At 37.1% G+C, this 24,772-nt stretch overlaps 1 protein-coding gene across 1 annotated transcript in view; it reads right to left on the bottom strand.

Annotated features, from left to right (window-relative positions):
• Window positions 1-24,772, bottom strand: part of LOC128986419 (galectin-8-like) — a 71,586-nt gene that overhangs the window by 13,785 nt on the left and 33,029 nt on the right. Inside the window, exons 6-8 of the mRNA XM_054406786.1 lie at window positions 22,646-22,734; window positions 8,498-8,717; window positions 7,783-7,926 (exon numbers count right to left, since the gene is read on the bottom strand). Coding sequence (XP_054262761.1) covers window positions 7,783-7,926; window positions 8,498-8,717; window positions 22,646-22,734 — 453 coding nt within the window. The remainder of the gene's footprint in view (window positions 1-7,782; window positions 7,927-8,497; window positions 8,718-22,645; window positions 22,735-24,772) is intronic.

Here is a 24,772-nt window from a genome sequence, read left to right on the forward strand (position 1 = left end):
ATAAAACATGTGATTGGAGTTTCTTCCACTTGTTTTGATTTTCTGTTTACATTTAGTTGTTATTTCGTCACCAGCATAGCAACCCATAAGATCCATGTCAATTTTTTCAAAATTTTAAACTAATTTTTTGTGTTTATTTTTGAGCCTATTTGAATTTATAAAGGGATTCTGCACATCTACAGGAAAATATTTCCAACGGTATGCGTAGATTTTCCCTGCGATGCACACGAGCTGAGAAAAAAGGTTTTAAAGAAACATGCTTGCCTATTAAGTTCATGAATTGTCTTTTAGTCTTGTCTTTGAAATTTAAACATGCCGATAACCGACTTATACATTATGTCAAGAAATATGTCAATACGAAAGTCAGGGAGTGAGAAACATCCTCCAAATAGATATTCCCCTGAAATTGTAAATGATAAGAATGAGGAACCCATATAAAAATGTGGTCAACCTCCAAAACCCCCTTCTAAGTCAAAAACCACATCTTCAACTTCCAGCAAGCACCGGTTACTTCAATTGCAACTAGAAGAAATAGAAGAAATTAACAAACTTGAAAAAAAATGCAGGAAGTAAAAGAATTGTAACGCCAAAGAGAATTTGAAGCAAGAGAACTAGAACGACAGAGGCAAACAGAGGAGCGGAGAACGACTACGTCAAGTTGAAGCAAGAGAATTAGAACGACAGAGGCAAACAGATTAGAGGGAAATGGAACGATTACGACAAGCTGAAGCAAGAGAATTAAAACGACAGAAGCGTCTGCTAAGAGTAAGGACTGAAATTCAGTCTGCTTCGCTCTTGGAAAGTAATCAGTCCGCCTCAGTCTTGGGCATATGGGCAGTCGTCATTTGTAAGACAATGAAGACCCTGACAAGGTAAGCTTCAATGTTGCTACAGTTGAGGAGGACTCTAATGTCAAAGTCGAGAGGTGGCTAAATGAGGAACCGTCAGTTCCTTTGACATCGTCAGCCATCGTGTCCATGGCTATTGATAAACTAGCTGACTCCTTTTCAAAAGCTATCAATTCATCTAACCCCAACCAACCTGTCTCTTACCGACAGCAGGAAACCAGACGAATGGCCCATGTTCTATTCCTGTTACAATAAGACTAATCACCTTTTTAATGACGACGAAAACCTTGACAGAATAAGAAATTGTCTGGAGGGAGATGCCTTTAAAATGGTAAAACCTCTATTTATATCAGGTAAAAACTTCATAAATACGTTTTGGACGTCCATAGTTTATAGTCGATTCAATGTTGAAGAAGGCACGCATGCTCCAACCAGTCAAGGAGGATGACGCTGTCAGCCTTATTGTGTTTTCTACAACTCTTTTTAACCTAACTTCTACCGCAGAGTCGTTGGATTTGGAAATGTACCTAATAAATCCTCTATTGTTGAATGAACTTTTAAGTAAGCTCCCCTATACTCCGAAGTACAGGTGGGCTGAACATGTAAATAGCATGCATTTTTAAAAAACCTACTGACCTGAAAGTATTCTGTAACTGGCTTGAAAATCAGTGTTCCATTATGAGTATTTATTTTCGTCCACCCGAGGAGACAGCGCGGAAGAGAAGTGTCCCTAAACCAGTTTTGACTAATTCACCCAATGAAAACGTTTGCATGTTTTGCTCGGAGAGTCATGACACCGATAAATGTAAGCTTTTCATAAAAGCAGAGGTCGCGCAGTGGTGGAAGATGACAATTGAAAAAAACTGTGTTTCTTTTGCTTCCGTCGTCACCACATTACATTTTGCCATTTAAAGAAACCTTGTGGAATCAGTGGGTGCAAACTATCCCACCATCGCCTTCTGCAAACTTACAGACCCTCGAAAAATGCCGGACGTATCGATGATAACTTTACTCTGACATGTTTTAAATATGGTAAATTGCATGAAATAGCCAAGGAATCATTTGAAATTGGCAACTACGGTGCATCTCGAGCAGGAAACATCTCACAAGAAGAAAGGTCCCAAAACAAAAAAATCTAAATCAACACAGCACATTTAGACAATGTTCCAATCAAAGAAAATGAGTTAGAGATGGAATGCCAACCACTAGGGGCTGAGAATATGGTTCAGGACTCTGAAAAACATTCTGACATTCTCACCGGTGTCCAGATGGCCCGAGTGGTTGGAGAGAGTACGAAAGAGCCTGATGAAGGCAAGGAGATAGTAGACGATGAGCCTATAGAAACTTCCAAAATACTCCAAAATAAGTTTTGAGAGAAGCCATAGTGGAATCTAGTGCCAAAATCAAAAATAGGATCTGGAAAAATAGGTAACTGACAAAAGAAAGAAAGTGAAAACAGAAGACAAACAACTTAAAACCAAACCTCTATGGGAAATGAAGAAAATGGAGAACGATTCAGATTTGATGATTTGTGGAGGATTTGACGTGCAGTTTGACAACACCTCCTTCTACAGACACAAGAAGAAATGTGTGTATTGGAAAGAGCACAAGAACTACGATGACAAGCAAACAAACAAGTGTGCTCAGTGTGGCTGTGTGTTCCCATACCTGATGGCCTTGTTTAAACACAACTGTAGTCGCTCAGAGGAACCTACGATGCCACAATTGTGTCTTGAAGAGCCGATGGCGGAGGTGCTAGGAGACAGCGTGGAGGACATATGCATCTTGTTACCTGTGGAAATCTCCAGAGACGAGACTGTGAGGAGAATTAACGATGGCAAGCAAACAAACAAGTGTGCTCAGTGTGGCTGGGTGTTCCCATGCCTGGTGGCCTTTTTTAAACACAACTGTAGTCGCTCAGAGGAACCTACGATGCCACAATTGTGTCTTGAAGAGCCGATGGCGGAGGTGCTAGGAGACAGCGTGGAGGACATACCCATCTTGTTACCTGTGGAAATCTCCAGAGACGAGACTGTGAGGAGAATTAACGATGGCAAGCAAACAAACAAGTGTGCTCAGTGTGGCTGGGTGTTCCCATGCCTGATGGCCTTTTTTAAACACAACTGTAGTCGCTCAGAGGAACCCTACGATACCACAACGGTGTCTTGAAGAGCCAACGGCGGAGGTGCTAGGAGACAGCGTGGAGGACATTATGCATCTTGTCACCTGTGGAAATCTGCAGAAACGAGACCGTGAGGAGAACGCCACTAGTGTACGATTCAATTAACCTGGTCAGTGAGGAGAGCTTTGACATCTCACAGTACCACGACAAGTACTTCAAGTCCAGCAGTGATAACCTGAGGAATAAGAAGTATTCTGAAATATTCAAAGAAATTAAACAACTAAGAAGAAAACGTATGCTGAAAGTGAAAATCACTAATGAACTGGTGAGTACCAAAGTTAGCCTTCGCAAACCTCGGCCAAAAATGATTATTGCTCCGAAGAAAATTGAATGAAAATGAAAAAGAAATCTAATTTTTGATTGGTTAGTTCTCTTGGAGGGGAGAATATGTTATAACTTATTGCCTGCGGTTAATCATTAACCCTTGCCGACAGACAGCCACCGCCCACCTGGTCCACCACTGCTCGAGCGAACACCATTACCGCAACGATACATTTAATAGCCGTAGGTCTCGGTGGTGTAGTGGATAGCGGGCTGATAATACGGCGGTATCCGGTTCGAAATCCACCGGAAGCATTACCTTTTTGACTCGATTTTTTCATTATCAGCAAGTTTGGTTGGTTTGGTTAGGTTATGATGGTTTAACTTTATAATTAAAAAATTATATAATTGATTTTGAGACATCTATAATTTTATTTTATGAACAGAACTATTTTAAAACGTTTTTATTAGCTCGCTTTCTTGTCCGGTACAAATTTTGCAATCAATTTTATACTAACTTCCCGATGAGCTAGAGACTTGAAACTTGAAACATAGCTCACAAATGGAAGACAATGCCTTTAATCCTTTAATTTTTATATTTCCCTTGGGCTACGCCCCATGGGCTTGTTTTTATTAACTCCCTTTCTTGTAAATTTTGATACTTTCTGATGAGCTAGAGACTTGAAACTTGAAACATAGCTCACAAATGGATAACAATGCAATATTATATAATTTAATTTTCATATTTCCCTTGGACTACGCCCCATGGGCTTGTTTCCGCTAGCTCACTTTCCTACAAATTTTGATATCAATTTTATTTTGTTCATTAGTTCGCTCACGATTAGAATATGCAACAGTCGTATGGTATCCTCATCAGCTCTATCTTGTAGACATGATTGAGGCGATTCAAAATTTTTTAAAGATTTATGTATTTTAAAACATTTGGTCACTATACATTTAACATTTCATAGCACCAGCTCTTTGACCATGTTTGATATGACTAGTCTCAATGACAGAAGGAAGTTGGCCGCCTTATCTTACCTCCATAAACTGGTGAGCGGTGTTCTTTACGATAGTGACTTGCTGGGATTCACGCAGCGCTCTTGTATTTACCCCTCAGTACTCTCGTACCAACCTTGGATTCAATTCCCCACTAAATCTAATGTCTCGCACTTGTAACGCCTATCGGTTTTATATATTTAACTTGTCACAAAACATTTTAAATGTCTGTTTGTCAAATGATGTCAAACTTTCTAATCAACGTTAATTAATAATTTTTCCAAATAGTACCTATTAATTTGTTATATTATATTATTATTTCATATTTATTATATTTGATTCATGGCCATCAGTATTATTTTAGTTAGAATGAATTATTTTGTTACTGTTAATATATTTAAATATTGTATTGTCATTCTTGTTTATATGTTATATTCTTACTAGCTGTGTGCCCGTTCTACGCACGTAGATCTTATAGTAGTCAGTTAAAACAAAACCTTCTTATATTAAGAACAGCAGTTGGTTTGCATATTTGCAGATATGCTGGCAAAACTTTTATATATAAACCTTTGTAAATACAGTATGACAGTTTCAAGCCAAAATAAATGCTTCGCAATTAAATGTCACCCGGATCTTGTTGGTCCATATGTTAAATACAATGATTAAACTTAAAAAAATCTTTAAAGATCCATGAGGCATAGGCTTAAGGTAGGCTTATAATTGAAAGTTACTTTCCACAATGGGTGAAGTATTTAAAGTACTACCTCAACCTCACCATTTAACTCTTTATCCCGGTGATATTTTCATTATCAAAGGTGCTCTTGTCCATCCAGTGAAACACAAAAATAAGGACATACACACAAAAATACTGAATTTAATTAATGAATTTGTTACGCTTTAAGCGTATAAAGTACATATAAAATTAGTATTTGAAATCTTTGTTAATGTCATCAAATTTTGCAATACCCCATTCTTTTCAAAGATTATGTTTGTTTAAAGCAGTAATTAAAAGTCAATAAACTTACTAATTTACAATCATTTCCATTAATTTATTTCAGATCCACACCAAGAAGACTAAAGCCACCTACCTTAATTAATTCGCAATTAATTATCAAAAGGTAGCCTATTTAAAATCCATTTTATTAACTGTTTTATGAACAAGATTTAAATGTGGTTTAACATTCAAATGAAGGATCATCTTTTATATTGCAATTTAAATTCGACTGTGAAAGTATACCCCCGGTCATTTGTTGATACAACATGTGACGCATAGCGGCACGCTATATTTCTTATAGTGTCAGCGCTTCGTGTGGCAGGGCTGCATGGCGAACTCGTCAGCCCACCGCGAGCAAGCGAACGGCTTCCCCCACCGACCTTCCCCAACCTTCTTCCCACCGACCTTTCCCAACCTTCTACCTTCTCCTAGTGAAAACTTACTATCGATAGTCACACTATCGATAGTTTTCGATAGTTTTTTAAAAACTATCGATACTATCGATAGTACTATCGATAGTCACTCAAATGGAATTTTAATGCATATAATATTGTATATATCCTGCCTGCATGAGTTTAAACAATGGTTTCTACCTAGTCGAAGATAAAGCTGTATCAGATTATTAATTTTAACAATTTATGAGTGACGCCCTGGGGCCCATTTCATAATAAACTACAAGTTACAAGTTACAACTTGTAACTTGTAATTTCCATAAGAAGATTTGCATTAGGCGATCAGCTGATTTACTAATAATATTAGTTTGTACTTTATTATGAAATAGGCCCCTGGAGCCCCCTTATTTTTTTCCAAAATATTACAACATTTGTATAAAATAACAATAAGTTTTTTTAAGGGTTACAACAATAAAAAAGAAAAATTCTCTTTCTATTTTCTTTTTATTATTCACTACAAAAATATTTTTTTACTCACATAGCATAAATAATATATATATATATATATATATATATATATATATATATTTATGACAATCTAAAACCATAGATCAAAGGAAAATACCGTATACCGGTGTCTACTATGTATGCTAAAACCCACGAGGCAAATGTACCCATAAGTCCGGTAGTGAATTAGCAAATGCCCCCGCTTTAAAATGTTTGAGAAGGTAGCCTACTTGTCTACCGAGCTTTTCTACAATGAATTAAAAAAAATAGTCTATAATATTAACTATAGGTATGCATTAACAGACAAACAATGAAATGTAAGAGTACCAGATAATGATTTCTTTACTTAATTTAACGTAAAAAAACTATCGATAGTCTCATCGATAGTATAATACTATCGACCCACTATCGATATTTTCAAACTATCGATACTATCGATAGTACTATCGATAGTAAGTTTTCACTACCTTCTCCCCACTTCACCGGCATCCACGATCAAGAACTCTCACAGAACAAGTGTTCCCCAGGAAAAACCTACTAAATGGATAAGTCCTTAGATAATTGTTTACAATATATATAGATTAATATGTCAGGCTAGTTAGCAAACAAGGGGGAGACCTACAAGGGTCGCCCCGACATCGAAAATGTAGGAATTAGGTACCTTACTGGTCCAGCCCTTCAGGCTCCGACCATTTTCAACATGATTAGGGCAACACGTTTTCCTCAGAAGTTTCCATAGTTCTTTTAAATAAATTGTTGGGCATTTCCGTTTAAGTAGTTCAATAACCAGTCAATCATTTCATTAACACTCATTTTCTAGATCACAAGCTTTGGAAGGATAGTTTTTAGTAAATTAGTTGTAGTAGCATAAATCAAAGCTGGCTATGCAAGCTTCCGGTCTGGGTAAAAGATCTCCGTCCTCTGGTCCCCAACACGCCCTTCATTAATTAATTTGGTAGCAGAATCAGCACGCTTAATATAGTTTTACACCCTCAATCAATCAGTAATCATCAAACAGTTCCATACAAACTCTAACGGCCTCAAACATTAGTTTGGTAATAAGTCGCACTAGAAAAATATGCTTGAAATATGCTTGGTGTAGTCAGTGAAGCGCGACTAATTGGATTTACTCGCAGGGTCGACCCAAGCATTGTCTTGCTCAATCCTCGTAAGTAGGGGTTTATTTCCTTGCACGGGTAGGACCGAGAAGCGCAAGCACCTCAGCGCTCCTTGGCCCTACCCCGACGAATTCTTCGGCCGAGGGGTTGACAGTTTTGCGACTTGCGCTTCACATCCCATTGAGAAATCCAATTGAGAAATCACCATTTTGTTGTTGTATCCATCAATTTGCGCCTAAAAACTTTGATTTCTTAGGTTTTATAATTTAATCTTTTTGAACTTGGTGTAGTTTTAAAGATAATTTCAAAAGATGAATAAAAGTGTTTAGACACATTTTCATAAAATAGCAATTTTTCTAATTTAAGCACATACACAGGTAGATTCAAAACCTAGGTTGCAACAGCCGACTTAATTTGAACTGGTGACTGAAGGTATTTAAAACCATGCTATTAATTATCTTCACACTGAAAATCTACCTACCTTTGGCAGCTGGGTAGGAAACTTGGCGTATTTCTCGTATTGGACGTTGGTAAGATTTATATCTCCAAAGATCTGGATTTTGTTGATTGACTTGAAAGGTAGTTTGTGTTTGTAGTACACGTAGGACCAACCATTCACCGCAATCTGACAGCGAGACAACAGGGTAAGGTGAGTAAAGAATGAACATTAAGAGCCCAATAATCCAAGAACAGCTAGGACCAGTTTCAACAGACTAAATTGTATGGCTTTTCTCAGGATCAGGATTGACTGTTTACCTCTAGATTAATTAACGTATAAACAAAACTAAATCGTTATAAATGCCATGAAATCTCTAAGGATTATAATAACGGGAAATAATAAGTTACGCTACCTTCAACATTTTATATCAACTGTCCAACAACTAAGGATAAGTCATTTAAGTTTTGAAAGTTTTGAACCCAGAGAAAGTGTACCTACAGGAAGATAGTGTGGTATCTATAGTAAGTTAAGTAAGCGGTCAAACAAAAAGCCTGTATTACAGGAGCAAGTATGTTGCTTGGACAGACCATTTAAGTATATACTTTATAATTTAGTCTAACATTCCATAAAACCCTTCATTCCTAAAGTAACATTTTCACATTTAGAGTACAATTGAAACGTATCATCATTAACCTGCTAAATTGACACTTTTTTATTTTTAGGAATGCTTGCTACTTTTGACTCATGCAAAACTAACCTTAAACTTCTCTTCGGTGATGTGGAATTCGAGGTAGAACGGTTGACCTGGGCGGAAAGGAAACTCTGCATCAACTTCTGTCGTCTCACCCAGATATTTATACAAACTATAGGAGGAGAGTTCTACGTGACGGGGTTTAAACTTTACCGAGAAGTCTAATGCATCGTTTTTAGAAGATGATCTGCCTTTTTTAGCGTCAACCCAGAATTCCACTTGAAACCTGGAAAGCCTTGAGGTTAGTTTGTCTGGTGCCTTTGATTAGACCAGCTTAGTGAACCATTAATTAGGATCCTCTAGATTAAGACTTTAAAATCTTAAATTATCTCGCAATACAAAAACATTAAGCTACGAATATAAATAAATGGATTAACTCCAATTAACTACTAACATTTTTGACATACAAAAAAAGATCTAAAATACTCGGCTTTGCAATAATATCAGTTACGTAATTTAGACGAAGTTCACAAGAAAAACCCATACGGCCATACAATTTACTTTTTGTATACAATTCAGTTATTTTATAGGCCTACAGGTTAGTTAGAAACGAATGTTTTTTTTTACATGCTATATTTGATAACAAAACATAATTTTAGATTCAAAATTCAGCTCTAGATTGACTGAAAATGTATGATAAGCAGTAATATAATAACAAACCTACTTTCATACAAGACCCTACCTAAAAAATTTGAACAATCTTTCATGTTTAATTTGTATTCTTTTTACACCATATGAGCATTTTTCATGCTTTTTGTAAAGGGAATAAGCAAACCGTGATCATATAGCTATGCATCCATCTTCCCTTGAAGGCCTACTTGTAGTCTGCATCATAGTCAGTTAATGAAGGGTTTTATTCGCAGCTAATTAGGGAAAGCTGGATTTTTATTATATGTAAAAGAACTATAAGAGAGGTGTATTTTCCCAAAAGTCCACATTTCTATCACTTGAGCTTTTCCCCCCACCACCCTCCGAACACTATGTATACCACGAACGGTTCAAGCGCGTCGGTTACGTCACGACTACAACAATGAACGGCGTAACACACTAGACATGTCCATTGTCCAGCGTCTTAGTTCAAGACTCTGGAGCCGTCACCTCGGAGCGCTGACGTAGCTGTGGTGGGAGTAGGGCAGAGACTGGCCGGACAGACCAGACTAGCGTCTCAGGTTCCTGGTCAATAAACCATAAAAACCTCTTCTGCGAAGGAGTGGGGGATTGTGGGAAAGCCCCTTACGTTGATGTAAAAAAAATTTGAAAATTTATTTTATAATTTTTTTATTATGAAATTCACAACCTAACCTAACCAACCAAACTCGCTGATAATATGAATAAATATGTAAGATAAAAATTGAATGAAAGTTTAGTAATAAAAAATAATTTTTCTGTTCATAAAATAAAATTATAAATGCCTCGAATTCTAACAAAATATGTACAGTTAAGAAGTAATCGCATTCTAAGCAAAATCTTTTATGAAAAGTTAGTGTCACCGGTAGGATTCAATCTGGATGCCTCTTAAACATCAGTCGAGTACGCTACGAACACGATTGCAACAAATTTTACATCGGCCAAACTAGGCACTCATATAAACCCGATATAAAGAGCATTTACCAAAAAAACACCCCCATTCAAAAGTCTAATTACGCCGAACATCTAGTCAGTAGCAACCATAACTATTCAAAAATTGAAGAAAATATGACAGTAATTCACATATGCAACAATAAAGCTAAAACACCAGCTCTAGAATTTTTTTAAATATATAAGGCCTTTAAATTAAAACAAAACATATTTTAATGACAAAATCAATAGTCAGGTTAACGAGTTGTTTGACACTATCATCAAATCAGACAGAGAAAGGAAACCAGAAACCACCGATCAGCTGATTTCAGACGAAGAAGACTGATTCGACGTTAAGATCACCGTCCCGCGACTGTCGCACCTATCGCTCCAAGCAAATCGTACCTTTAGGCTGGTTTTATGCACCGCAACAGTCGCTACATTGGTTGTGGCTGACCGGTCAGTCACGCGACAGCGACACTTTTTTGTTGCGTAAACTCACATCCGTTGGTGGGGGAATTAAAGAACTCAGTCAGTTCTCAATCCAATGTTGTGTGTTGTGGTTGTGATGTAGGAGTGATTATTAAGTTGTTTAAATATAGACCCTGTAGTGTTACTCCACTTATTTAAACAACACATACAATTTACAGTTGGAATTGGGTCAACCCTCTTAAAAATGTCATTACATAATAAAATGATGTAATTTATATTACAAATAAAGGGTAAAGAACTAATTTATATATTAATTGTCAACATTAATTAATATAAATATATGGAGAATATACCACGTGGAGTATGTACTACTGTTTCTAAAACCTGTCGCGGGTATCTAAAGATCTCCGAGTCACTCACGCTGCAGTTTGTCGCTGTCGCGGTGCATAAATGCTCCCATTTAACTCAATAGAACTTGAGTCGCGCAACGACACGCGACACGCGACTGTCGCTACATGTGTTGCGGCTGACCGATCGGTCACGCGACAGCGACACTTTTTTGTCGCGTAAATCCCCATCCGGTGGGGGGATTAAAGAACTCAGGTAGTTCTCATTCCAATGTTGTGTGTTGTGGTTGTGATGTAGGAGTGATAATTAAGTTGTTAAAATAAGACCCTGTAGTGTTGTAAACTTTGAAGACAAAACCCCGTTTATTTATACAACACATACAATTTACAGCTTGAATTGGGTTAACCCTCTTGTAAATGACATTACATGAGAAAAATGATGTAATTTATATTAAAAAGAATGGGTAAACAACTTATTTATATATCAATTAATAACATTAATCAATATGTGAAATGTAAATGTATGGATAATATACCACGTTGAGTTTGAAAATACTACTGTCGCGCCGCGAGTGTCGAGGTGCATAAACGTACCCATTTGATCCAATAGAACTTGAACCGCGCGAGACACATTTTTTGAAGCTGCGATTAAACCTGTCGCGGGTATTTAGAGATTGCCGTTTCACTCACGCGACAGTTTGTCGCTATCGTGGTGCATAAATGCTATCATTTAACTAAATAAAACATGAGTCGCGCCGCGACTCGTGACTCGCGACTGTCGTGGTGCATTAGGGGTTTTAAAAACCGGCCTTAGGCTGGTTGTATGCACCGACAACAAAGTGTCGCTGTCGCGTGACATTTTGGTCAGCCGCAAGACGTGGCGCGACTCGCGACTCGCGACTGTTAGTTGTGGTGCATAAAACCAGCCTTAGGGGTTTTGCACAGTCCTGTTTTGCTTGGAGCTACTGTCGCTAGAGCCGCGAGCTGCAGTTGCTGGGTACTGCTCCAAGGCCAGTAAGGAGCGACAGTCGCTTAGCGACAGTTACATTTCTGATTGTTTTCATACACTATTTTGACATCTTTTCATTTTTGCTATGGTGTCGTCGGCTATCCGCACAACGTCTGGGATGAATGAAAGTTTTAGTGCAGATGAATATGACCGTTTAATATAAGAAGTGACAAAACATCTCGCCCTTTATGATTTAAAGAATATTTCCTACAAAGGCCAAAGAATAAAGGGCAACATCTGGCTGGCAATAGATGTTGAAGTCGGAAGACTAGTTTAGTTTCATATTATGTAATATTATTACAAGTTATATTAATATATTTAGCACATATATTATAAAATATAAGGGTACATAAAGTATGAGGTTATATTTTAGATTATTTAGATTCTATACTTAAAATACTTCTAATTACATTTTCGTTTGGATTATTTAAAAAAAGTCAATTTATCGAATTTATCTAGTGAATCTATACTTAGTGCACACTTTTGAGGTTAAATAATTATTTAGATTATATTATTATATTATACAGGGCGTTTATAAAAGAATCATCAGGTTTTAATGGTGTGCACCTCACCCAATTCTTGTCCCACATTAATATTTGAAACATGTGCTTAAAAAGCATGTTTCCAAGTTTTATAATCAGCTGTTCAATAATCAGTCTTGGTTTTTTCTTTGACGTGTTTGCATCATTTTCAAAATGATTATAATTCAAGAAAAAACATTCTGTGTTTTACATTATGACTCAAGTTCATCTTTAATAACAGTCCAGCGTGAGTTTCGGGGGCATTTTAGACGGACTCCAGCACACCAAAGCATTAGACACACCAAAGAATTTTAAGGTGGTATTGTAGTGTTATCGCAAGTTAAATTAAAATATAGTTTTTTTTAAGACAAATACTTTATTAGGTAGCTTTTTACAATAAACCAGATTCAGAATGTTTATCAACAAAAACTAAACAAATAATATTCTAACACCATATGTTTTCAAACACATATGAATAACAACACATCTCCCCTTTAAAGATCGAACCTCCGGGTAGGTTTGAATTGTCTTGTTCATCTTCTTAGATTCGCTAAAGCATTTGTCTGCGATGGTTCTGATCTTCTCAGGTTTTCTGAGGGACTGATCTGCAGTGCTGGTTGATCAGAAGGCATAGTAGTGCTAAATCTTTGCAGTGATCTTCTGTTCCTCCGCAAACAACCATCTTGCGTTTGAATTATATAGGATCGAGGTGCAGGATGTTTGTTTAATATAGTTCCTTCTTGATTCCTGTCCTTTATATGGACTTGAGCTCCATCAGGTAGAGTAGGCAATTCTGTGGCTCTATGTCTTTTGTCAAAATAAATCTTTTGACGATCAATTTTTGCTTCTTCCTTTTCCCTTAACCTTTCAGTGTCTACCAGATAGGGTATTAGTTGATCAGACATTATCGAAACATAAGTGCGGATCCTTCTCCCGAAAAGTAATTCCGCTGGACTTTTCCCATTTTCCAGAGGGGTTGCTCTTAACATAAGTAGCATTTTGTAGGGATCATCACTTTTTTCTAAGTGGTACTTAAAGTTTTTTACTTGCGCTTCTATGAAGCCGTTGCTTTGTGGAAATTTTGGGCTTGATGTAATCAATTTAAATCCATAATCACGACCAAGCTGTTTGAATTGACAGCAGTCAAATTGAGAACCACAGTCTGCTCTCACTGTCTCAGGTACACCATGACGTGCGAAGATGGACTTTGTATATGTCACAATAGTGCCCATTTTTAAGTCATTTAGTCTAGCAATCTCCATAAACCTGGAATAATAGTCTGAGATTAAGAGATACCAGTGACCTTTGCTCTTCAGCAAATCGGCACCCACTATTTGCCAAGGTCTATCCGGATAAGGGGTTGGTATCAGCGGCTCTGCTCTCGTAGCGCGATTTTCTGCACATGTCTTGCAATTTTCTACTAGTTCTTTGATTTGTTGAGAAAGACGAGGCCACCACACAGTCAATTTTGCAAAAGATCTACATTTTGTTATGCCTTGATGTCCTTTATGAATACTTCTTAGTATATTAGCTCTTAGAGAATTTGGTATTATAATACGACTTCCAAAGAGAAGTATACCATTTTGCTCACTTATATCTTCTCTATGATACCAGTAGGGCAATACATCCTCTGGAATCTTAGATTTTTCTGGCCAACCTTTCACACAATACTGTGACACATGTTTTAGAGTTTCATCTTTCATAGTTTCTTGATTTATTTCTCGCAACCTTTCATCCGAAACTGATGGTAGAGTAGTGTCAATGTTTTGTATATAAGCAAGGATTTCCTCTGTAAGTTCCCATTCCTCTTCAGAGTTCTCTGTGTCTCGAGACAGTGCATCAGCCAAAATCAACTGTTTACCGGGCGTGTAGGTAATGTCATACGTATATCTCATCAGTCGGAGTCGTATTCTCTGAAGCCTGGGAGTAATATTGTCCAAGTCTTTTATCTTGAATATGGAGAGCAAGGGCTAATGGTCTGTCTCAATATGCAAATGCAACCCTAAAATGAGGTGTTCAAACCGTTCACACCCCCAAGCAATCACTAGAGCTTCTTTTTCTATTTGAGCCCAATTACGTTCGGCTGATGACAAACTTCTCGAAGCATAGGCCACCGGACGTTTAGTTCCATCTTCTTGAAGCTGAAGTAGTGCAACTCCAATACCGTATGACGAGGAATCCGCTGAGAGGAAGGTTTCTTTAGAAATGCTATATAAAGCGAGACACAGTTCGGACATCAATGACAGTTTAATCTTTTCCAAAGCTTGGTCTTGATCAGGCCCCCTAACAAATTCTGTATTTCTTTGCAGTAAAGCATGTAGTGGATGAACTATGGTCGACAAATTACGAATAAACTTGGCTACGTAATTGACAACACCTAGAATTCTCCTTAGTTCTTTAACATTAGTTGGCGTCTTGAGTTTTTGGATAGCCTCAACACGAGAGGGATCTGGCTTAATACCATTTTTAGTTACAATGTGGCCTAGTAAACTGATACTGTCATGCCGGAACACACATTTTGATCTATTAAGTGTCCAGCCCTTTTCTTGGAGCCTACACAAAACACGATGTAAATTTTTGTCATGTTCTTCCATATCTTTCCCGTATATAGTAATGTCGTCGAAATGGCAAACAACACCTTGAAGGCCTTCAAGTGATTCAGACATTTGACGCTGGAATACTTCTGAACCAGTGGAAATCCCGAAAGGAAGTCGTAAAAATCTGAACCTTCCAAAAGGTGTGATGAAAGTAGTCAAATATGAAGCTTCTTCTGTTATGGGTATTTGCCAATAACCCGAGTTAGCATCTAGTTTCGAGAACACCTTAGCACCATCTAATTGTCCCAGAGTGTAGTCTACAGAGGTCACAGGATATAGTTCTCGTTTAACACTCTCATTAAGTTTAGTAAAATCTACGCAAAGTCTTATTGAATTGTCCTTTTTAGGGACAATGACAAGAGGTGAACACCAGTCAGTCGGAGTGTCTACCCTCACGATAACACCTTTATCCAACATTGCATCTAGTTCTTTTTTTACAGCATCTTTATAGGGTAGGGGAACACGCCTTGGAACTTTGAGAGAGTACGGTTCAGCGTTTGGCTTTAATTTTATATTATAATGAGCTTGTGTATCACCAAGACCGCTGAAAAGTTTAGGGTATGATGTAAAAGGATCAAATGAGCTAGTTGAGTTGACTCGAAACATCCTTTTAACTAGACCCAATTTTTCACTAACTTCATTGCTCAAAAGGGTTCTATCAGCACCAGATATTACATAAAACTGAGACTTACAATATTGATTCTTGTACTGGATTGTACCCTCGAATACGCCTAAGATATTAAGGACAGATCCGTCAGGCCCAATTAAAGCTTTGTTACTTGAATTTAGTGGGTACATAAATAATTTCAACTTATAGAGTGATTGGGGCAAGACACAAACGTCAGCTCCAGTGTCTATCTTAGCTTGAATACATACTCCATTTAGTTTAACTTCAGCAGACCATTTTGCTTTAGGATTCTTTTGAGGATTAACAGACCCCACAAATTTGTCACTCTTAATAACTTCATCTTGAAGAGGGTTTGAATTTATTTCCTTGACATTTTTGAACTGGCAACATTTAGCAAAATGGCCCTTCCTGTTACAGTTTTGACAGAAAATATTCCGGGCAGGACATTTTGGTCCTTCATGTTGAGCGTACTGGCATTGATTATAGTAATTGGTACTGGACGCTTTGGAATCAACTGGAGGTTTCTGAGCAAATTTAGTGCCCCAAGTCCTTGAAGTGACTTTATCTGCAGTTAGTGCATGTTCAGAAGACCCGGACCTCATCAATGATTGTTGCATTTTAACCGATTCGGCTTGCTTAACATTTGAGACAGCAGAATTAAGGGTTAGATCTGCATTCATTTGTAGTTTTTCAGATAAACTTTTGTCTCTAATCGCTACAACAAGTTGATCTCGTATAGCCTCATCTTTATACTATGCATATGTTCAATCATTGTTGTCTTTTGGAATTATTGCTTTTGGTGGTGCTTACAAAACTATCTTGCAACCTGTTTTTGTAGTGCAGAAAACAATACTTAAAGTTGCTTTTAAAAAACACTTTAGATATTCAACTGACGATCTTTTTGTAGAATCGGGAGTTTTGACAGTCAGGCAGTTATTTTTAAAATTTATTTTAGTTCACATGTACAAAAACTTTGATAATATTTTTGTAAAAATTACTCATCCCCACAATACGCGCTTTTCTCGAAATGTTGGTGTAAGTGTTCCACAAACTTTCAAATCATTTTCAAATACGAATTGCTTTCACTTAACCCAAATCATTTATCGTAACATGTGTAACAGATATCAAAATGTCAACATTCTAAATTCACCCTCTCTCTCTCTATTTAAGAAGCATGTTGTGGGGTGGCTTGTTGGTCTGAGTACAGAGGACACCGAGGCCGTTATCGCGTTGGGTGGACCTGACCGTTGACCCTACACAATCACTGATACACCACTTTCACTGACTGACTAATACACTACACCCCACCTCTCCTCTTCAATCTTCACCAGATATTATAAATTACCTCTGTTTGCACAAAGAATTTTTTTTTTTACCGTCAATTTATTCCAGAACACTAAAAATTCAGCTTCAAGCAAGACAAATAAAAAAAAAGGTTTAAATTATACGATTTTTTTTCTCTTATATATTTTTTACTTCCCATTTAAATTAATCTTTTCGCAACTCAGTCTACGCACAGGCCCTGCCTATGTAGACTTTTTCCTTTCTTATAGAATGTATTTTTTTTTAACACTTTTATTTACTTATTTCTACAGTATATAATTTTTGTTTTGTTATCTAGTTAGTAATATTTTGCTGTTTCATATTTAAGAAAAGAAAAAAATACAATGTACTTGTCTGTAAATAATTAATGGGAAATAAAATATTATTTCATTTCATTTCATTTCATTTCATATAAGAAGCAGGAAAATCGCATCTAGAAGCCATCTCATGAAGATCATGAATCAAACTCTCAACACGCTCTTCCTCATGTTGAATCCTAGTATGAAACATGTACCTCTCAAAGATTACATTTTTAGAAGGAGCGAAATATGTATCACATTTTTTTTAAACAGTTTTGAAACTTTTACATTCCTCAGATGTCAAATTAAATGATTCAAATATGCTTTCCGCCTTTTCGCCCATCATAGGGTGTCCCGGAACTCTCTACCAACATTTTGGGGCATTGTTCCTGGGTAAGAAACATATCTAAATATCATATTTAAATTGTCCGGAAGTCCTTAGTTACTCAGATAGCCGCCATTTTGTTTTTTTCACTTATTAATTTTTTTCTGAAAATTGGTTAAACATACGAAGTTGAAACTTTGCACAAACATTTATGACAACTAGACATAGCTACAAAAAAATTATGTCGATTTTTCAAATTCATAAAACAAAATGGCGGCTGTTTAAAATTTTGTTTCTTAAATTACTCGAAAACCGTTGATTTTACAAGAATAACTTTTTTAAGGCAATTGTATTACAAATCGATCAACACCTTAATCTTTAAGATCGGACGACAATTAACTGAGATATGGTAGTTTTAGTGATAAGTGACCGCCGGATATTAGTTGCAGCGCATGCTGAAAGCGGTCACGTATCACTAAAACTGCCATATCTCAGTTAATTGTCGTCCGATCTTAAAGATTAAGGTGTTGATCGATTTGTAATACAATTGTCTTAAAAAAGTTATTCTTGTAAAATTTTTGTAAAATCAACGGTTTTCGAGTAATTTAAGAAACAAAATTTTAAACAGCCGCCATTTTGTTTTATGAATTTGAAAAATCGTCATAATTTTTTTGTAGCTTTGTCTAGTTGTCATAAATGTTTGTGCAAAGTTTCAACTTCGTATGTTTAACCAATTTTCAGAAAAAAATTAATAAGTGAAAAAAACAAAATGGCGGCTATCTGAGTAACTAAGGACTTCCGGACAATTTAAATATGATATTTAGATATGTTTCTTACCCAGGAACAATGCCCTAAAATATTGGTAGAGAGTTCCGGGACACCCTGTATAGTAAGGTGTTTACCTGATATGGTTCGTCTTCATTGGTGAGCCCAGATACCGCATGAAAGCGCAAGAAACGGGTTTTCCATTTAGACCAGTTTTCTCCTTTAAAATCAAAATGTTCTGGGGTAGGAACACTAAAACCTTTCATCTTCATGTACTGTATATTGCTAAAACAATAAGAAGCCCGCTGCCACCATGTAGTGTTATCGCAAGTTAAATTAAAATATAGTTTTAATAAGACAAATACTTTATTAGGTAGCTTTTTACAATAAACCAGATTCAGAATGTTTATCAACAAAAACTAAACAAATAATATTCTAACACCATATGTTTTCAAACACATATGAATAACAACACAGGTATCGCCAGATTAAGAACTCTGGAAGTGTATTAAAACGTAAAAGCAATGGTCGTGGACTTAAAAACTGAGGTGGATTGGCAAATGTAACGACAATGACTTTACCCTTCTCAAATGGCTCCCTAGATCCCCAGATCGTTGGGTGTGTGAATTTTTTTCATGGGGCTGTGTAAAAGACAAACTATGTTTATATACCGCCAATGCATTAAAACACTTCAAGAGCTCCGTGGACGAATTCGCAATGACGTAGAATCAATCAACCTTGCGATGCTAGCTGGTGTATTAGACAATTTACAGCATGGATTGGAAACTTGCTCCACACCTAATGGACGGCACATTGAGCACTTGTAGGGGTATCTATGATAAATTTAAGAGTTCTCCTTAATGTTGATAAATTATATATCCGTATTTTTTTAACATTAACGTCAATAAAATGTTTTAAAATCTGATGATTGTTTTATAAACGCCATGTATATATAAAGAATAAAATAAGCGACATTCAGATTTAAATAACTACTCAGCAGCTCAGACAATCAAGTCCATCCATAATGACATTTCACCTTCGGGCAAAATGATCAAGTAATTAAGTACTTATTGTCATATGATGTTAAAAACATATGATAAAAAATGAGATCAGTTGTGGTTTTTCAACCACCATCGAATAAGACTGATCTACAGAGATACCTTGGAATGTTAACTTATCTCACGAAGTTCGTTCCGAACGCAGCTTCGATTGGTCAACCTCTTAGAGAGTTACTTAAAAAAGATGTCGACTTCACATGGTCACCTGCTCAGGAGCAAGCGTTTCAGAAGACTAAACAAGTCATTTCCAGCTCTCCGGTTTTAAAACCATTCGATGTCAATGCTTCAACTAGAGTTTCTGCTGATGCTATCACATTTGCCTTGGGTGGTTTGCTTGAGCAAGATCATTATGGAAAGTTCTTTCCTGTAATGTAGGAAAGAACAGCCTAGGACGATGACAGAAACAGAGAAAAGGTATGCTCAAATTGAACGAGAAGCTTTGGCTTGTACCTGGGAGTGTGAAAGACTGAAAATTTATTTGGTTGGGAAACGCTTTCTTCTTCAGACAGGCCACAAACCTTTGACGACACTACTGGGGAATAAACCTAATCAAGAGCTTTCCCCTACACTTTTACGTTTACGTCTTCGTTTGCAGATATTTTATTACGAGATTACTTACGTACCAGGCAAACTGTTGACTGTGCCAGATACGTTGTCCCGACAAACGAACCTTACTATTGGGGAAATCAACGATTCTTCTTCCAATGTACTAGAAGATGATGTCAAAGAACAATTTGCAAATCTTCCTGTCCGAGAAAAATTACACGAGCTCATACAAACTTATTCCACAAAAGATTAAACATTCCAACTGTTGAAGAAATACATACACTCTGGTTGGGACCAGATTGATCAACGATGCAGTGCTTTTGCTTATGCACAATACAAAGATAGCCTGGCTGGTTATGAGGGATTGCTATTGATTGGGGGCAGGATTGTTATTCCTCGCAGCCTGCGAGAATTGATTTTAGACAAACTCCACAATGGCCACCTCGGTATTTCTAAATGCCGTGGCTTAGTAAAGGAAACAGTGTGGTGGCCAGGAATCAACAAAGATATCGAGAGGAAGGTAACTGACTGCTTCATTTGCCTGCAGAATAGGAGGATTCCAACAATGCCACTCATCCCTACAGATTCCCGACGTTACCATGGTCGGTAGTTGGTGCAGATTTATGTGTTTATTAAGACAAAATTATTCGGTGGTCCAAGACTACTTTTCCCGTTATCTAGAAATTATTGGACCTTTAAACTCTATCAATTCAAACGTAATAGTTACTTATTTGAAAAAAAAATGTTCTCACGGTTTGGTGTACCTCACCGCCTACGTTGTGACAACGGTAGCCAACTTTGTAGCGAGGTAATAAAGCAGTTCTCTGAAGAGATGGGGTTTGAAATTATCATAAGCAGCCCTAAACTGCCTCAGTGAAATGGTCTCGCTGAGTCTGCAGTGAGCACTGCTAAAAAAATTCTGTAAAAATGTAAATATGTTAAAATTGGTCTACTTTCCTACCGAACAGCTCCTTTGGAAAATGGATATTCCCCCGCGGAATTACTCATGGGAAGGAAGATCAGAAGCACCGTCCCTATCTTGACGGAAAACCTACGTCCCTCTTTGCCAGATAATGCAAAGATCCAAGCTAAGGAAAAACTCATAAGGGAGGGGATGAAGGCCAGATATGACAAGCACCACGGGGCAAGGGACCTTCCCGATCTTCATCCCGGCTGTACAGTTTGGGTACCGGATCTGAGGAGAAAATGTGTGGTGAAGGCTAAACTTCAAGAGCCAAGATCCTACATAATTGAGCAGGTCAACGGACCAACACTGCGACGAAGTAGATCCCAGATCATCCCAGTAAAATAATCGTCCAAAAGGGAGGATGCCATATGATGTTAAACACATATGGATGGCTCCCCGGAAAAACGTTTCAAGCGCCAGAATTAGAGTTTGCAGGTTTTTAATAGAAAAACGTTCCTTGTGCTTTTGTCTATCAAGTGGTGACATCTTTTGGCCGATTTTATAACTAAAACATTGAATTATGGGTAGGGGAATTTGGCACTCCCTGGAAGAACGTTCCTTGTGCAGCGTATTGGGCAGACAAGACCATGTCTTCACCGGTGTCAGGCCTTATTAAACAATTAAATAGAGGCAAAAAACTACAGTTAAACATAGATTTTTGGAAGAAGAAAGTTAAGAAGAGTCATAGAAATAGCGGGAAAGAGTAAAAAAACTACAAAAATGAAGTAGTGCCTGAAAAAGTACCTATTTCTGAAGTAATTGGAAAAACGTTACTTGTGCTACAATGCACACTACAGTTGAACACTATAACGTTTGTGATCCAGAATATTTACCAGGACATAGGAATTTAATTTCTATTTCTAAATACTTATTATTAGTAAATTACAACCTAGCTGTTGTCAATTTACTGTTTACTGTCTTATATGTTATTTTTGTTAAGTGAATGGGCTGATTTATTTAAGGATTTGTCATGATCCTGCACACACAACGGCTGCAAGACTATACCTTTTGTGACTGACTATACTGTTGACTATACTGTACCAAGATAATACGTTTTTTAAAAGATTTTTTGTGTTCTTTTAGTTAAATGAAGTGCAATATTGTAAAATTAAAAGTCCCAAGCACACAAACAATATCAGCTTAATACAAAGGCTAGGGGTTATGTACGTTTCATTAACAAGATATTGTGTATCCTTTTAGTAAAATGAGATTCAATATTGTAAAAAAAATCTTTCACTTGCAGTTTGAGAATTTCTGTACCTAAGCAATAAAAATAATTAATTATTGCAGCTATTAAAACTTTATTCTTTACAAAACGTTCCAAACGCCAGTATTGTAGAGTGCTATTTTTCAGTAGAAAAACGTTGCTTGTGCATATCAACTATGCCCAAGCAACGTTTTTCCACTACATTTACACTTAAAATGTCAAAAGCTTAATCATTTGGTTTTTTACTTGAAAAAAATCCTTATAACATTGTTTTAACTAGACCTATCAAGTAGAATCTAAAAAAATCCAAAAATAATCTTTAAAAAATTACTCTCTTAACGTTTTTTTTTAGTTTCTGTAAAGTTTACAAAACGGCGTATGGAACGTTTTTCCAGGGAGCCATTCATATGTTGTTTTGTTATTGTTTGACATGATTCAGAGTTTATAATAAAAAGGTTGAGTCTTGTTCTCTCTTTTGACTAACGTTTTAATCATTCTTTTTATATTAGTACACTTATAATTAGAAAATAGAACTTATGTATAAATATACTGCTTAAAAAAAATGTATCTTACCATTTAGGGTCATCAATGACCACCCCTTCAACTATAATAGAAGACTGGGCACGAAGTTCAGACGTCAGCATGTATTTCACTTCTACCCACTAAAAACAATTACTTTGTTAATTTATCATATACTCTTATATGAGCAATGTTTGCTTGTATGCTTGCTTGCTTGCACTAAGACCTCGAACACGGCTTCTACGATATTCTACAAACGGTGTAAATATTTCATTTACTTACAAGAGTGAATTCACGGGTGTACAATTCGGAAGCCACGTGTGTCAAAGAATTTAAGATTTTAAGTTTCATGTTCTGGATCTGATGGTGGCAATATATTTGCCGAAACGCGCGTAATCCTACTGGATTAACAAAACCCATAAGGCAGTCTGCAGGTACCATAACCTTTTTTTGATTAAATTAATTTAATTAATATCGACTTTATATTTCATTTAAAGGGCCAAAGTTCAAGAAATTCTCACCAGAAGGAATGTTAAAAGCAGTGGGACCTTCATACATTACGTCCTGAGGTGGCCGACGTGGGTACAGTTCGGCCAAAACTTCTATCCGAATTAAAACATACAGGTACCGGTTATTGACAGTGCTGGGGTTAGGGGTGAGTGAGTAGTAAGACACAAATGTTTTAACAAAAGTACCCCCGCCAACCCCCTCGCATGGACCCGACCAGATCTGGTCGCGCGCACAGAAACTTTGGCCGAATATTATATATACTAGTTGTTACCCACGGGTTTCACCCCGTTTGACTTCATAAGTATTAATCAAACTATTAGGTTAAGCTGAAATAAACAAAACAGAATACAGTAATACAAATAAATAATCTCACCTGATTTTAATAAGGTAATAAATTTAAAGAATAACATATAACATACAAATGAATACAGCTGAGGTATTTTTAACATTAGGTATATGTAAAGTTCCCTTTGAAAAGCAATTACGACCTTATAGGAAAATTTAAGAAATAATGGATAGTTTTGCGCATGAACATTTTAAGTATATGGTTTATGGGGGTGTGACTTGTAGTTTTCTCAAAAGTTCATGGGTACTTTTGGTTATTTATATAGATTACGGTTGTACCTGAACTTGTCACTCTCTTTCACGACGTCCTGTTACAGATTTGTATTAGCTAATCTTACTCAATTACTAATCTTCTTATTAGACGACCTCTTTAAAGATCGGCGACAACCTATTGGCCGACCAACGGACATGTTTTTTAATCTCATATGCATCGTCTTTCAAACACCTATCAAACAGCTAGAAATAGCATCAGTGCTCATTTGCCGCACCTCTTTGAAAATAAAAGTAAACAATAATATACGTAAACGGACGATATATCCGTCCGTGGTGTATTCCCTTGCTCATTAGAACAAGCCTATCCTTTTCCAAAAGGGGTGGGGTAACCCCTTCGTACAGGCTTGTGTTGTAAATTCTTAGCAGTAAGAGGGGGTTAACTGAAAATACCTTCTAGAGCCTCACTGGGAATACCATCAGGACCAGCTGTTTTTGATTTTTCAGGGGGAGAACAGATGATTCCAACTCTTCGATTCTAAAGAGTTTAATTTACCCTGCCCCACCTTAGTAAAAAAGGACGATGCGGATGAGGCGGAAACAGGGTGGTGACGAATCTGTCCATGGCGGTGCCCTCCATGATGGAAGGTGGTGATCGGGAGCCGAGTTTCTGTGTTACAACCTTGTAGACCAGTCTCAGAAAATAAGAGTCGACATATTCCTGTAGCTTCCTCCAACAGCTAACCTTGCTCTTGTTGATGGCCCGACGGAGAGCTTTCCTACAAGCCCTATAGTCCGTGGACGTGGCCTCGCGATCCGCGAATCTTCTGGATCTCATAGCAGCACGTCTGGCTTTCAAACGGGCTTTTCAAAGGTTTAATATATCTTATGTCCACCTGTACACAGCTTACTTATCGCGACGGTGTTTCTTGAGTGGCATGGCCTGGTCACAAGCCGAGACAGTTAGTTCCATCATGGACGTTACCAATACCTTGGCGTCAACAGGTACAGCAGGATGTACTTACGCCCCCTGTGGGATTACATCAGTGAACTTCTCAACGTCCAGTTTGTCCGTATTCCATCGGTGTGGTCCAGATCGTGATTTGGTGGATTTGG

Source organism: Macrosteles quadrilineatus, unplaced genomic scaffold (assembly GCF_028750875.1).
Source record: "Macrosteles quadrilineatus isolate MER2022 unplaced genomic scaffold, UCM_ALF_1.0 Scaffold_2__2_contigs__length_208266976, whole genome shotgun sequence".
Classification (NCBI taxonomy): Eukaryota; Metazoa; Arthropoda; class Insecta; order Hemiptera; family Cicadellidae; genus Macrosteles; species Macrosteles quadrilineatus.